The sequence below is a fragment of the Lagenorhynchus albirostris genome, chromosome 16, assembly GCF_949774975.1.
Source record: "Lagenorhynchus albirostris chromosome 16, mLagAlb1.1, whole genome shotgun sequence".
NCBI classification, from domain to species: Eukaryota; Metazoa; Chordata; class Mammalia; order Artiodactyla; family Delphinidae; genus Lagenorhynchus; species Lagenorhynchus albirostris.
Window position 1 is genome coordinate 78982077 of NC_083110.1, and position 15002 is coordinate 78997078.

Here is a 15002-nt window from a genome sequence, read left to right on the forward strand (position 1 = left end):
TCTCTGGAATTTTGGTTTCAATGTGTTTTTTGTCCATTTGATTCAGTTCTGACCATACTTTCCTTCCTCAGAGTTGTGATGCCATGAGTTCTTTTTGTTTTAACCTTTAAATCATACTTCATTATTGCCCTCATCAGAGGTGTTCCTCTCTTTTTAAAAAATGAAGTATAATTAATTTACAATGTTGTGTTAGATTCAAGTGTACAGCAAAGTGATTCATTTATACACATACACACACATATATATATATTTTTCAGATTCTTTTCCATTATAGGTTATTACAAGATATTGAGTATAATTCTCTGTTCTATACAGTAGGTCCTTATTGTTTCTTAAAATTAATTAATTAATTCATTTTTGGCTGCATTGGGTCTTTGTTTTTGCACGTGGCCTTCTCTAGTTGCGGCGAGCAGGGGTTACTCTTCGTTGTGGTGTGCGGGCTTCTCACTGCGGTGGCTTCTCTTGTTGCGGAGCTTGGGCTCTAGGTGCGCAGGCTTCCGTAGTTGTGGCTCGTGGGCTGTAGCGCGCAGGCTCAGTAGTTGTGGCGCACGGGCTTAGTCGCTCTGCGGCCTGTGAGATCTTCCTGGACCAGGGCTCGAACCCGTGTCCCCTGCATTGGCAGGCGGATTCTTAACCACTGCGCCACCAGGGAAGCCCGGTCCTTATTGTTTGCCTATTTTATATATAGTAGTGTGTACCTGATAAGCGCAAACTCGTAACTTATCCCCCCCCACCTCATCCCCTTTGGCAACTATAAGTTTGTTTTCTATGTGAGTCTATTTCTGTTTTGTGAATAAGTTCTTTTGTATCATTTTTTTAAGATTCCGCATGTAAGTGGTATCATATGATATTTGCCTTTGTCTGTCTGACTTACTTCACTTAGTATGATAATCTCTAGGTCCATCCATGTTGCTGCAAATGGCATTATTTCATTCTGTCTTATGGCTGAGTAATATCCCATTGTGTATATATATATATCACGCATCTTCTTTACGCATTCATCTGACGATGGACATTTAGGTTGCTTCCATGTCTTGGCTATTGTAAGTAGTGCTGCTATGAACGTTGGATGCATGTATCTTTTCAAGTTATATTTTCATGTGGATATGTGCCCAGGAGCGGGATTGCAGGATCATATGGTAGCTCTATGGGTACCATGAGTTCCTGATTGCTTGGATGTTAAGTGATGAACCCAGTATTAAGAGGACCACCCAGCAACTTGCCTGTCTTTTTTTTTTTTATTATTTTTTTTTTGTGGTATGCGGGCCTCTCACTGTTGTGGCCTCTCCCGTTGCGGACGCGCAGGCCCAGCAGCCATGGCTCACGGGCCCAGCCGCTCCGCGGCATGTGGGATCCTCCCGGACCGGGGCACGAACCTGTGTCCCCTGCATTGGCAGGCGGACTCTCAACCACTGCGCCACCAGGGAAGCCCGCTTGTCTTTTAATATTAGTAGAAATAGCTTTACCACTGGCCCCTGATTTTGTTTCTTGTATCTTTCTGTGGATTGCTGCCTCTCAGTCAGTGCTCAATGGCAGGGAGCCCTATTGTTTTTGGTGGTAGTTTCAGTTGTACCTGAATCCTTCACGTGCCTGAGCGTGTGGGGGACTGAAGTGCGTGTTCTCAGCATGTCAGTGGGTCATTGCACACGTATTTGATGCCTTTAGGGTTGGACCCGTCCGTCCTCACGTGGGAAAAGCTTTTCCACGTTCAAGGAGAAGTGGCAGCCTGGACTTAAGCTGCTGTTTTGTTAATTCAGGTAAATTTAAAGTCAACTCTGAAAGAATAACTTTCTTAAAAAGCAAACACTGATTTGATAAGTTCAGTTATGACTTAAGAAACAGGAGACGGATAAACAAAGCTCAAACATTGAATTCATTTACGTTCCTCTGTTGTGCTGGTCTGTGTTCCTGGCTAGACCCTGTCCGGTGGGTGTGTTCACACAGGTTATGTGGCCCCGGCTCACAGCCCCGGGAGGGGTGCCGAGGAGCGCCCACTCCAAGCTGAGCCCTGTCTGTGGGGCACATCCCACAGGCCTCACCTCCTGCCCACCTCACTCGCCCAGTGAACCGATGCGTGCCCCCCGCCTGCCGGGAGCCTAGCCAAGGTCTGGGAGGCACCCTGGTGGCTGCTGACATGCCCTGCGGGCATCCTGGCCTCTCCCCTACCATTCGAAAGAGGCTGGCATGTTCTGAGCAAGATTTTGTGTAAATAAATAACTGGTTTACAAACAGTAATAGAAAACAACAACAGAAAAAGAGACGTCTCCAGTGTCCTCCATTCCTGTTACCCGACTGTCTCTGAGACTTGGCAAATGATTCTACTCACTACTTACTGCTTTAATCAGGACTTGATAAATGGAAGTTTTCACTGAATGGAGAGTTTTGCACGTTGAAGAAGGTGTGTGTGTTCACATCTGCACACATCCACACTCTCCTGCCGCCACAACGAGTGGTGAGCACCGTCCGTGAGCAGCAGTGATGGGTTGGGGGTGTCTCGTCGCCTCCACGGCACTTCCGTTCTCCCGACTGCCGCTGGAGGCCGCCCCATTCACTGCTACTAACCTCCATCTTTTCCCACTGAGAGGCACCCAGAGGAAAGACTCCCTTCCTGAGTTCACATAGTAGGTGGCGGAGGTGGCAGCCTGGCCCGGAGCCCGGGTCCTTGTCCGGGGGGGGCACCCGCTCCTGGGCGTCATGCCGTCTACCCTCCCTCGTCTGCGTTCGGGCCTTCTGTTTCTGGAGGCGTCTTCTGCAGATGAGGTTCGACCCATCGCTGTCCCTCACCGAGCCGGAGCCCGCCTTGTCTGGCCCGTGCTGCACACCTTGAGAAGCTCTCGAAGCAGTAGCCCCTGCCCTTGAAAGAGACCTGAATTCAGGGAAGCAGCCTGACTCCACGGAGGAAACGGGGGCCTTTTCCTGCAAGCATGAGCGGAAACCAAAACACTCAAGTCTCTCGTCCAGTAGCCAGTGTTAGAAATGGGCAAAGCGGGCTGCGCCCTTAACGAGAGTGGGGGATGGCACGCGCTTTCTCAGGAGGCTTGGGCTGCACTGGGGGGACCTCAGGGTTCCCTCAGCCTCTTCTGGCTGCTCATCTTCCTGGAGGGGATACAGCTGGGTCTCTCAGCTGACGAGGCCGATTTCAGTGGGTGCAAAGCAAAGAGGTGCAGAGTCTCTTGAGGTTAAAGAGGTGCTTTTGGGCAAAGCTCTGTGGGTCAGGGAGTCATGGAGGCTCTGCTGTGTCTAGGGTCCTTGGCCGGGCCACAGCCGTGAGACCCTGGTCGGGGGGCTACAGACACACGGCCCAGCGCGCTAATAGTCCTCGATGGCTGACCCGGAATCCGTGTGTCTTGAGGAAAACAGTGGCTAAGGGCTGAGGAGTCACGAGGTTACCTCTGCGTGTTTAGGACCAGGGGCAGGAGTGGGGGGAACAGTGACCCAGGAGGAGGGAACAGCATGGGCACAGCCTCGGAGCTGGCAGAGATGTCCGTAGCATGGGGGAGACTGAAAGAGGCTCCACATTGTTGGAAAGGGTCCTGCAGGTGGAGGTGGAGGCCCCTGACTGGAACATGGGGGAGGTGGGGCCCGGGCCTCTGAGGATGCTGGGTGGTCAGGCCTGTATCCCAGGAGCAGGGCGTTGCCACCCAAGCATCTCAGTTAGATTTGCATCTTAGGAAAGCTCCTCTGGCTGCGCGTGAGACGTGACCTTGAGGAGGTCAGAGCAGAGGCGGGAGGCCCCTTAGGAGGCCGTGCCTTCCTGCCGGAGGGAGACACAAGAGGCGTGGGCCAGGTGGTGGACACTATAGAAATGGAGAAGGCCGTAGAGGCAGGGCGTGTGGAAGAGTGAGGATCCACCAGGCTCTGTGATTGGTCAGAAGTGGGCTGTGCCGAAGACGCAGCATCCTGAGCGTGTGACCTGGGGGCTCCCGGGTGCAGCGCCCTGAGCCTGGAGCACCGGGATGAAGGGTAGGGCCCCCTCTAAGGCAGGGGGAGTTTGCAGCATCTGTGGGGCAGCCACAAGTCCAGTGGCCGTCGGGTATGTGAGTGTGAAGCTCAGGAGAGAGGTGACCTGGGAGACAGGCATTAGGCGTCTGAAGCTGGCCGAAGGGGGCTTCCTGAGGGGTATGGAGAGGGGGGAGAAAAGTCTAGAATGGGACTGCAAGGACACCCACCTTTAAGGGAGGGGCAGAGGAAGGTGGTCGCCCTGGCAGTGAGGGCTGTGGACGCTCCGGAAAAGGAGGGGTCACAGCAGTGTCACGGGAAGGTCACCTAAGCGAAGGCCTGGAGTCGCTGTGGCCTCGGCAGGAATGGAGACTTGATGGCGGCTGGAGAGGTCTGGGGAGTGCGTTGGTTACTGGACACCGGGGTGAGTGCACAGCTTGGGAGCTGTCTGTGCTGGGCTGGGCGGTGGGGAGCCTGGGGCTCTGGGTGCTTTCAAGGGGAGAGGCTGGCGTGGGCTGGAGTGTGGAGGAAAATGCAGGAGGTGCTCGATCAGACAGTGGGGCAGGGGCCGTGCCCAGCGGACAGGATCCCCCCACCCCCACCCCGTGGAGGGAGGTGCTCCCTCCGTCTGCCTGGAGGGACAGGCAGAGGCCGGGCGTCCGGCTTGTTTTGGCTTGAGTGGTGGGCAGAACTGCCCAGCCTGTTCTGATGGTTTGGGTTTTCTCTGAAGCAGGAGGTGAGCTGAGCGAAAAGGGGGTGGGATCCTGGGCTGGAGGAGAGCGAAGAGAGGCTGAGACGGTCACTGGGGGAGGGCAGAAGGTGGAAAGGAGCTCACGACCGACCGCCGGAGTACGGAGAGAACAGAGCTGGAAATGGGGTGCGGGGGCACGCCCTCGCCTTCGCTTCATTCCGTCTGTCTGCCCTTGTTATGTTACCCAGGACTGACGTGGGCTCGCGGTTGCTCTCTGTTCTCTGTGACCCTCGTGAACTTTGTAAACGCGACGTCCCTAGCATCTGGCTCAGTTCGGCAGAGCTCCCTGTTAAGCAGCGTTTGGGGGTCTCCGCGGGTACGGCCCTCCCTCTGTGGGTGTCGCCTGACCTCGGGTCGGGGAGCCTTCAGGAGCCTGGTTAAGGCAGCGCCCGGCGGCCCCCGGGCAGCGAGCAGAGGGTGGGCCACGAAGGCCTGTCTTGTTTGCCGCTGTTTGTCCTTGTAAGATGGTATTTATCACGCTGCTCCAGGCAGATGGTGCTTCGTGGGGTACAGGCTAAAACGCATTATGTTGATGCATCCTCGCCCGCGGGACCCTCACAAACTAGACAAGACACTTTCTGGCCCGAGCAGTCAGCTGTGCAAACGCTTATTGTTAAACGTCACAGTAAATATTTTTTTATTTTTTCAAAGCAACTCTGAGGTATTTGAAGCAGAACTTTGGAAGCCAGAATGAAATTATTTCTATTTAAGGTTCTTTTCAAAAGTTGCATCTCGGGCTTCCCTGGTGGCGCAGTGGTTGAGAGTCCGCCTGCCGATGCAGGGGACGCGGGTTCGTGTCCCGGTCCGGGAAGATCCCACATGCCGCGGAGCAGCTGGGCCCGTGAGCCGTGGCCGCTGAGCCTGCGCGTCCGGAGCCTGTGCTCTGCAGCGGGAGAGGCCACAGCAGTGAGAGGCTCTCGTACCGCTAAAAAAAAAAAAAAAAAAAGTTGCATCTCAAAGCAGAGAGTTGGAATTCCTTGATCTGGCCGGCATTGAAGGACAGGGTTAACACCTGGGGAAAAACACTACTAATTCTGTAGTGCAGATGTAGAGGTAAACTTGGCTTACCTGTCCTTGATCATCTTGACTGTGGCGCGTTAAGGCATGAGGGGCTTGGAGGTGGACTGGCTCCAAATCCTGGCAAAACAGCTTCGCTTCGCTTGTGCCTTTACTCGCTTTGCGATTATTTTCTCCCCGCGTGTGGCTTGTCTTTGTTGTCTCAGCAGAAGTTCTTTTGAAGAGCAGGAATTCTTCATTTTGGTGATGTACAATGGATCCAATTTTTTTCTTTTACAGATTTTGCTTTTGGTATCATATGAAAGAAATCTTTGCTTAGCCCGAAGTCACAAGTATCTTCTTCTAGACGTTTTATAGTTTTAAGAATATAAGATCTATGATCTATTTAAAGTGAATTTTTATATAGGATGTGAGGTGTGGAAGGAATTTTATTTGGTGCTGACCGAGGGGTCACCTTTGTCCCTTGTTGCAAATTGGTTGACCATATATATTCAGGGTAATCTGTTTAAGGTGGGTTTCTGCCTACTTGCTTTTGGAAAACAATGCTAACAGCTGTTTAGGTAATAGGTGTGGCATTTTCGAGTGTTCAAAGTGTTATCCAGTTCTCTTTTCAATTAGATTTTGAGCTTTATTACAGCCCCTGGAGGTATTTGACATGAGTTTATTTCCTCCATTTCATTCAGGAAGGGGGAGCCCCCCCTGGTAGCAGGAGTCACTTAGAGTCAGAGGCAGAGGGGGGCGTCCCAGCCAGGGTCAGAACATTTAAAATCCAGGACCTTTTCCCAATCGCATATAGATGAGGGTGGGCTGAGGCCCTAGCTTCCCACCAAACTGAATTTTAATTCTAGCTCAATTCAGTACTAGCTGTGTGATCAGGGGCAAAGTAATTAACATCCCCATTGTCAGTTTCCTTGCCTTCCTGCACAGCTAACTCCCTGTAGGAGGTCTGTTGGAATTAAAGATAAAATATACACTGGTGTAGCACAGGGGCAGAGCATGTATTAGGATCTATCATTATTACCATCACTCTTATTTTCTGCAAGTGTGGGTTTTCTAGAAGATACAGAATGTGAATATAGGAGATAAAGTTACTAAAGAAGAAAGTGATTCCGAGTTCAGGGACCTAGATATACAGGCAGTCATTTCTGGAATGGGACAAAGGCAGTCATTCCCATTGTTGAGTGTGGCAGAGCTACAGTGAATGTGTGGGTGGGGGATTCTTCTGGGGACACAGGTCTTCATTTGCTAGGATTTCCTTTGGGTAAAGGGGAGAATCACGTAAAAGCTTGGTACGGTATAGGCGTTCGTGAGCGAGCATTGAATGTTGGCTTCTGCTCATATCACTTCTATTATGTGTCAGGATATCCATGTTGACACATCTCCACTGTTTGTGGATCAGAGGCTGTGTTTTTTCCCCTCAATATTTGTTGTGTTTAACCATCAGCTTCTCATCAGGAAAGTGATCTTTGTGTTTTTGGTATGTGTGTGGTTTTTCAAAGTAATTACAACTTCGTGTGAAGATTTGCCAACTGCCTTAGGCTCAACGTTCTTCTTTGTTCTTGGTTTGCAGGGTGCAGCGCTGAAATACTTGCCAACCATTGTCAACGATGTGAAATTGGTATTTGATCCCAAAGAGCTCAGGTAAGGAAGCACCCAAGGCGAAGGCTTCCCGTGTGCCACGCTTGGCCTCCTTTTGAGGGCGTTAGTTCACGGGATGCTTGGGTTGTCTCATGTCCACGTAATTCAGTGCCCCGGATCTTTCTGGAACATGTTCTAGTGGTGGTGTCTGTGACACTTTGCTCATTATGTCTTTATGTGGAAAAGGTGTCTTCTATCAACAGTCACAATATTTTCTTTAGAAGATTATTTATAGCCTTATGCATACGTAATACAAATTGGGCGTTTTGCATCCTTTAGACTTTAAAATTCCATAAGTGGTTCTTGGGTTTGGGTTTGGGTTTCAGCACCTAAACGTTTGGACTCGGGAGCTTTAATATTGGTTGGTGTCTCACCTCCTCTACCTCATTACCATACAGCTTCTTTCTGGGGGCTCCTGCCCAAGGGCTGTGAGCCTCAGACAGGAGCCGCGAGTTGTCAGCTCAGGTTATAGTAAAATGAAAACCAAACCAAACCAAACTCTGGGCGAGCTGGACACTGGCTTTCAGGTGGGGGAGTCAGGCTGGGGACCGAATCCTTCCTTTCACCTTCCGATTTTGCCACCGTCCCCATCCAAGCTCAGTCTCAGTTGTTTACTGTGCAGATGTCAGTGCATTTGGAAAAGAGGTGTCTCGAGCACGTGGGTGCACGGCCTCTGTGACCCCAGACATCCGCAGCACAGCCCTCGTCTGCTCCTTGTTTGGATTTTGATTTAACGTTTGACCCAATAAACTTACCTGCAGGTGGTAGTACTTCTTGACCAGCCAGAAAAGTCCACCTAAATATTAGTAAAGGGCCACCTGTCCGTTGGGCGGTTAAGCGGAATGAAAAACGGTCACCCTTCTGTACTTTATGTCCCCCATAGGTCACTCATGCCCTGGAAGTGAAGGGTGAGGGGCTTTTGGGAAGCTGCTCTCCCCACGAATCATCACGTGTCTGATGTGCCTGAGGATTTAGTGTCCTGCGTGGACACATTTATTTTTGCTCCCAGGCACTGGCAATACTGGTTATAGTTTAGCAGGTTCTAAATGAGAAAAGGAGGCACAGGTGGGCCCACGGGCAACAGGTCTGCCCTCCCGGGTCTCCGTGTGCTCTGTGCCTGTAGCCCGGCTCTCAGGCAGTGGTCCAGACAATGGCGATATCCGCAGCCCCTGGGAATTTGCTGCATCTTGGGTTCCTTCCCAGATCTTCTGAATTAGGAATTGGGGGCGGGGCCCAGCTATTTGGTTTTAATGATGCCTCCAGACACTTTCAGTGAATGCTGCTGTTTGAGAACCTCAGGACTGGAGAAACAGAGGACGAGGGGGGAGCTGCAGTTGGGTGGGCCATGGCCATACTCTGGGCCTGTCCTCCTGGGGCATGGGGACCAGGCCTTTGCTCACTAGAGGGGTGACGTCCATGTTCACAACGGGCGCTGTGCCTTGTGCTTGGAGATCCAGGGAAGACTCCCTTCCCCAGGACCGGTCCCATCTGCCCTTGGGCCCTTGACTGTGCGTGCGTGGGTTCCTCTTCAACACCTTACCTACTGATTTTTTTAAAAAATGACATTGAAAATCATGGATGTATTTTTCCCTGTTTAGAAAATTAAGTCATGTTTTGATGAAACAGAAGAGATCACAGAGGAGAATAACTCAAAGTTCATTCCACGAGGATCTGGATCTTGCTAGTTACCTTTCGTGTGCCGGCGTGTGTGCACACACACTGACACACACGCCCATACGCCCCTAAAAGAATTCAGCATTCCAGTTTTTATTTTACAGTCGACCCCTGTGCTGAAGACATCTTGTTTTCCCACATCAGGAAGGAGACTTCTACCCCATCACCATCATCTACTGTTAGAACAGTTTTGTCACCCCAGTAGGATTCCTCGTGCCCAGTAAGAGTCATTGCCCACTCCCACCCCAGCTCTAGGCAGCTACTAACCTACGTACTGTGTGCATAGATTTACCTTTTCTGGGCATCTCCTATAAATGGAATCGTATAATATACGTGACCTTTTGTGACTAGCTTCTTTTCACTTAGCGTAACGTTTTCAAGGTCTGTTAGTGTCAGGATTTCATTCCCTTTTATGGGTGGATTGTGTGGATCTGCTGCATTATGTTTATCCATTCATCAGCTGATGGACGTCTGGGTTTCTCCACTTTTCAAGTGTTACGAATAACGTTGCTATGATCCATACACAGGGTCTTGTGTGGATAAATATTTTCATTTCTTTTGGGTATATACCTAGAAGTTGAAATGCTGGGTCGTATGGTAACTATGTTTAACATTTTCGGGAACTGCCAAGCATTATTCCGAAGTGGCTGCCCCGTCTTGCATTCGCACCAGCATGGTATGAGGGTACCAGTTTCTTCACATCCTAGTCAACACTTGTTACTGGCTCTCTTTCGGATTAGAGCCATTTTAGTGGGTGTGAAGTGAAAAATAACATTCTAAAGCATCATTCTTTTGGAAGAGATTTCGGTCCATATTGTATAGTGGGCCTATTCCAACGTTCTGGTGGCATCTAATGACCGTTCACTGAACTTGCGTCTCGGTACTGTCTTGTGTCCCACTGGGTCATTTTGCAGTATTTCCAGCGTCTCTTTTCACTTGTGTTTTTCCTTTTATAGCAAAATGTTTACTGATTTCATCCTAAATGTTCCCGTGGGTTTGCTGACCATTCAGAAGCTATATTGCTTGATTGAAATAATTCACAGTGACCTCTTCACACAGCATGGTGAGTAAAACCCTGAGAATCCTTAAATTGTCACATTTGTCATTGTCTGTAGACCTCGCCCTGTCTGAATTCTCTCTTCTTTGTCGAAAGGAGTGGGGAGGGGCTTCCCTGGTGGCGCAGTGGTTGAGAGTCCACCTGCCGATGCAGGGAACACGGGTTTGTGCCCGGGTACAGGAGGATCCCACATGCCACGGAGTGGCTGGGCTCATGAGTCATGGCCGCTGAGCCTGCGTTCCGTGATGGGAGAGGCTGCGGCAGTGGGAGGTCCGCGTACCAAAAAAAAAAAAAAAAAAAGGAGTGGGGAGGTTGCAGCCAATTAAAACAGCTCCATTACAAGACAGGAAGATTTAGCCCTTACCAGAGAATGGTAATTGGCATATACTGTAGGTAATAGATCATTGAAGAATGAAGGCACAAACCTTGTAGTTTGGAATTTAGGTGCACACCAGAGCCTAGGGTAATCAGCATACATTGTAGCCTGTAAGATGTGCGATTATCTGTCCTGGGGAGGCAATCACTGTCCTCCACTGAGATGATTGCAACAAAAAATTGCAAATTTTCTTTAAATGTAGAAGTCATGGTTATGTCTTAGCCTGAACTTTGCATTCTGTGACAGGGTTTCTTCAAACCCTGCTCAAAGGAAAAATAATTTTAATGATTCCTCAACTCATTTATCCCAAGGAACACCTCACATTTCCACACGTTATCTCCCTACCCTTTTAATTAATCACTTTCTTTCTGTTTGGACAGATTGGATTAATATTTTACACTTGTCAAGAAGTTTTATTGAAAGCTTAAGACCTTTGCATAATTCCACAACCTTCCTCACTTACTGGAGACAAATGTGAAGACTGTTGAGTGACATTCTGATGGAGAGGCATACATTTATTCTATTCCATTTGTGTCTAGGCGTTTGGCTGTTCTGTTCATTTTCTTCTGTCCTCACGTGTGGTGGTGTTTCAGGGATGGAGCAGCTCTGTCCTGAGATGTCCCTGTTGAGAACTCAGTGTGTGTCTGGATTAGTCCTTTGTACCATCTAGACTACTGGACCCTATGTTTTTAATCTTATTTCTTGATTTAACTTTATACAATTCACTGGAGTCTGCACTTATAGCTAAGGCTTATGTCAAGAGGAAATGTTAAGACTTCATTTGGGTGGGAGTGTTCTGGAGAAAACACATCAAACCAAGAAGGGAGTAGCTTTTTGCAGCCCTTCCAAACAGACATCTCTTTCTCACTTGCATAAAAGAAAGTCAACTGTGTCGCCGTTATTTGGGACTCAAAGCCCATGAATCGCCTTAAGCCAGTAATCCCAGCCGTCAGTATTTCAGGCTCTTCTTGGAAGGCTGGATATTGAATGGCTTATTCTTCAGGTGTCTGCTAAAGCTTGGGACTTTGTGAGACTCCAGGGAGGCATGAGGCGATAGGTGGAGATGCCGCTTCATTGTTTCTTTCCATATTGACTAAACTTTATACCACAGTAGGTGAAATGCCCTGAAAGTTTTATATCTGGGTCTTATTAGGTAGCTTACTAATATCTCTCCTTCCAACCATCCAACCCCAAGACACGCAAAAACACACACCACCACGACCACCACCATCACCATCACCATCGCTGCCACCACCAGTGCCTTCACTGAGCTAACAGTTATCAAAAAAATAAGTTATCACGGATTGACTGTGCTTGGCTTTTATTGAGTGTTGATACAGGGATGACCTTCTTGAGGACATATTACATACATTTCAAAATTTCTGTTGCAAAACTTTGTTCCACGTCCTTTGAATAAGGACCTAAGGCATAAATGGTTCAACTAAAAATCTTTAAAATAGATCTTCTTAAGGAGTATATTTCAAGCAAATGTTTTCTTCTATGGACACTTTATTTCTTTAGCTAGTAGATAGCTTGAAGGCAAACTTAGTATTTATTTTTGCAAATTATATCAGCCATTGTATTTGGCAGTTGTGATTCTCTTTACTGTGCTCCATTTCTATTTTCACTCCTGTTCTGTAAGTCTTTTATCATAGACTGCCTTAAGTCTTGTTTTGGAAATAATGCAGCATGCAAATAAATATTTAGCTTTGTTTGACGGGGTCTTGTCAGGATGTGTAACATTTTGGAATTATTAACTTAGTATCTTTCTAGATACTGCAAAGGTAGGAATTTAATCTTAATAGTCAGTTGCACCCAACGTAGTAAAGGAGATTGTAGGAAATATATGAATCCACAATTATCACGGGCAAAGTGAGCCAAAATTAGCCTGAAGCTTCATGTCTTACAAGCAGTTCTAGAATTGTCCAATCCGTCGACATTGTCTAAGCCATAATCTTCAGTGCAAATGTACTTCCGGACGCTCACTGGCTTCCTGGAAGCATTTCAGGATGCGTTGTCCAATGTGAAAATGGCCGCGCTTACAGGCTTGAGTTTTAAGAATGTTTCTGGGTGAAGACAGCAAGGACAGCCCAGATTTTTTGCATCTTTAGGCTCCCTGCTTCTTCAAAGTTACCCAGAGCCGTCTTACCTCCTTGTCAGGAAAGGTTTATCACTGGAAATCACCCAGTTGGTCTGTTCTTACGAAGATGTCATTACTTGTGCAAAATATTCTGTGCCACATTTGGTATCAATATTTAAAGCCAAACCATATTCTGGTGAGATATGATGGCTGTGATTTTCTTGCCTCGTTCCATTTCTTGTTAATTTGTAAAAAAATGCAGTTGTCCGTGTCCTCTTTCCTGATCCACGTGGAATCAGTCAAACTAGCTCCCTTCGTGTCTAGATTTCTGGAATGTGCTACAACTAGGTTTAGCTGCACAAGCTACTGGGTGTGCTAGACCGTCGTCAGTGTTCTCTGGGGGATGTGGTCAGAGCACATCCCTGTCTGGCTCCTCCGGTTCCTCTGTTGGGCTCCAGGGCACGTCTTTGCTCATCAGCATGTGTATTGCTTCACTCATAGAAGAGACTCACTTTGTTGCTTTGCTCTGAAATGTTTCTTTCTATCTCCCTTCAATATCAAAGTTATTGCGTTGTTTTGAGAGTCTTACTTTGATGGAAGTGGGAAGCCGATCTGGGTGCAGTGAGGCTGGCAGTGAATTCTGAAGCTGCCGTTGCTCCTCTGCAGGAAAGCCTTCCCGTGGCAGGTTTGAGTCCCAGCAGGCCAAGGCTTCCAGGGCCCTGGTTGGCTCAGCCTGGCTCCTCTTCTGTCCTCTTTAAGGACCAGAAGACTGAGGGTGCATCCTGCTGGGTTTGTTAGGCTACAACAGGAGATGTGTCTTTTGGCAAATCGGGTTGTGTTTGGCCCCAGCTGGTGTGGACACCACAGCTGCTGTCGCTGCCGTCTGTTCCCAGCCGTGCTAGCTGTAAGGCTCCTTCTGAATCAGGACCTTGCAACTCCCACTGCCTCTGCAACCTCCACCCTGGTCCGGAGGAAATGAGAGTTCCTGACAGAGCTGTCCTCCCGCTGCTCATTTCCAGTTGCCATCCTGAGAAGTCGTGCCTCCTTGGCAGAACCTGGAACATAGTTGTAGCTGCAAGGGTGGCTGTGGATTCGAGTTCTGGCTTCTGTACTGGGGAAAGAGAGCTCAAAATGTAGAACCCCCGCCCCCCGAATTTAAGAAGCCTGTTCAGAAGATGTGTGTGGACCTGGCCCTCCTGCACGTCTGCCACAGTAGATTACTGACCGTGCCAGTGGTCCAGCCCCTCGGCAGGTGTCCAGCGACTCAGAGTGCATGGTTGGTTGCCAGTCACATTAGCCTTTTCTCTGAGGACATGTCTCTCTCCCTTTGCTTTGCTTAAAAGATAAAATGAATGACTGGTTTGCATCATTTCTCCTGCAAATGACTTTACTGCCTCATTAATAAAGAACTACGCATGTCTGAAGCCCTTGCTGGGATGAGGGCAGGCAGCTCACGAGAGGATTGCGAGTGTGTGTGGGCTCTGTGATCACATTGCCTGGGTTCAGATCCTGCCTCTGTTACCTGCTAACTCAGTGACCTCGGGTGAGTTACCCTCCAGGCTTCAATTTCTCCAGCTGCCCTTTTCTTCTTGCCTCCGTTACGTACCTTGAAGATTAATACGTATGTGGTACTGAGATTTACCCTGAGTGTTTCGTGAACATTCAAGAAATGTTAGCCGTGTCTTTTCATTTTTGTTGAGGATTCCTTAGAAGAATGGCCGGTGAGACCCTGCCCTCGTGGCGGGGTGCGGGGCCATCATGTCAAATATGGGGCAAAAGAAAATAGACCTGGACCAAATACTGGAAGGGATTACATAGCGAGCTTCCTCCGAGAGGTGCTCTGATCACCCTGCATAAATAAAATGTCCCCAGACACACTGCCCCTGGGCTCCTTCTGCCACTCCCCACAGCGTGCAATCATGGCCTGGTTTTACTTCTTGGCTGGCTTGTTTTCTCTGGTCCTTCCTTAAAATGAGAGGCCTTGGAGCATGGCCTTCTTGTTCATCTTGCTGTTCCTCCATCGCTGGTGCCTAGAACGGTGCCTGGCTCACAGTGCATATTTATCTCATGTTCAAATGCAGCACTTCTTTCCCCAGGGAGCAGTGCAGAGAAGGAAGCGTGGCATGCATATGTAGTTCCCTTGATCTGAGGGAGGAGAGGTCTTGTGTTCACACGGGGAAGCTGGCTGTCTCTCCCCGTCTGGGCTCTGAATGGATGGATCATGGAGCAGGAAGGAGGTGTCTTTGAGGAGGAGTAACAGAAAGAGATAAGTGAGAGAGTTAAGATACAGAGGCTCATCTGTGAGCAGTTTTATAAAATTAAGATTGTCTTCTTCTCTTGTTTTTTTTTTATATGATTGCATCTACCCAGGAAACCATCTCTGGCCTCCCAGGCAACTGCTTTGGGGTCTCTGGCGTCCCATCCACTGTGCTGAGGTCTGGATGGAGATGATAATTATGATAGTTAAATA

General features: G+C 48.8%; 1 protein-coding gene across 4 annotated transcripts in view; it reads left to right on the forward strand.

Moving 5' to 3' along the window:
* Positions 1 to 15002, forward strand: part of DOCK1 (dedicator of cytokinesis 1) — a 529068-nt gene that overhangs the window by 170578 nt on the left and 343488 nt on the right. For all 4 annotated transcript variants that reach the window (XM_060127083.1, XM_060127084.1, XM_060127085.1 and 1 more), the window contains 2 exons: positions 7278 to 7348; positions 9976 to 10082. In XM_060127083.1, the coding sequence (XP_059983066.1) occupies positions 7278 to 7348; positions 9976 to 10082 (178 nt within the window). The remainder of the gene's footprint in view (positions 1 to 7277; positions 7349 to 9975; positions 10083 to 15002) is intronic.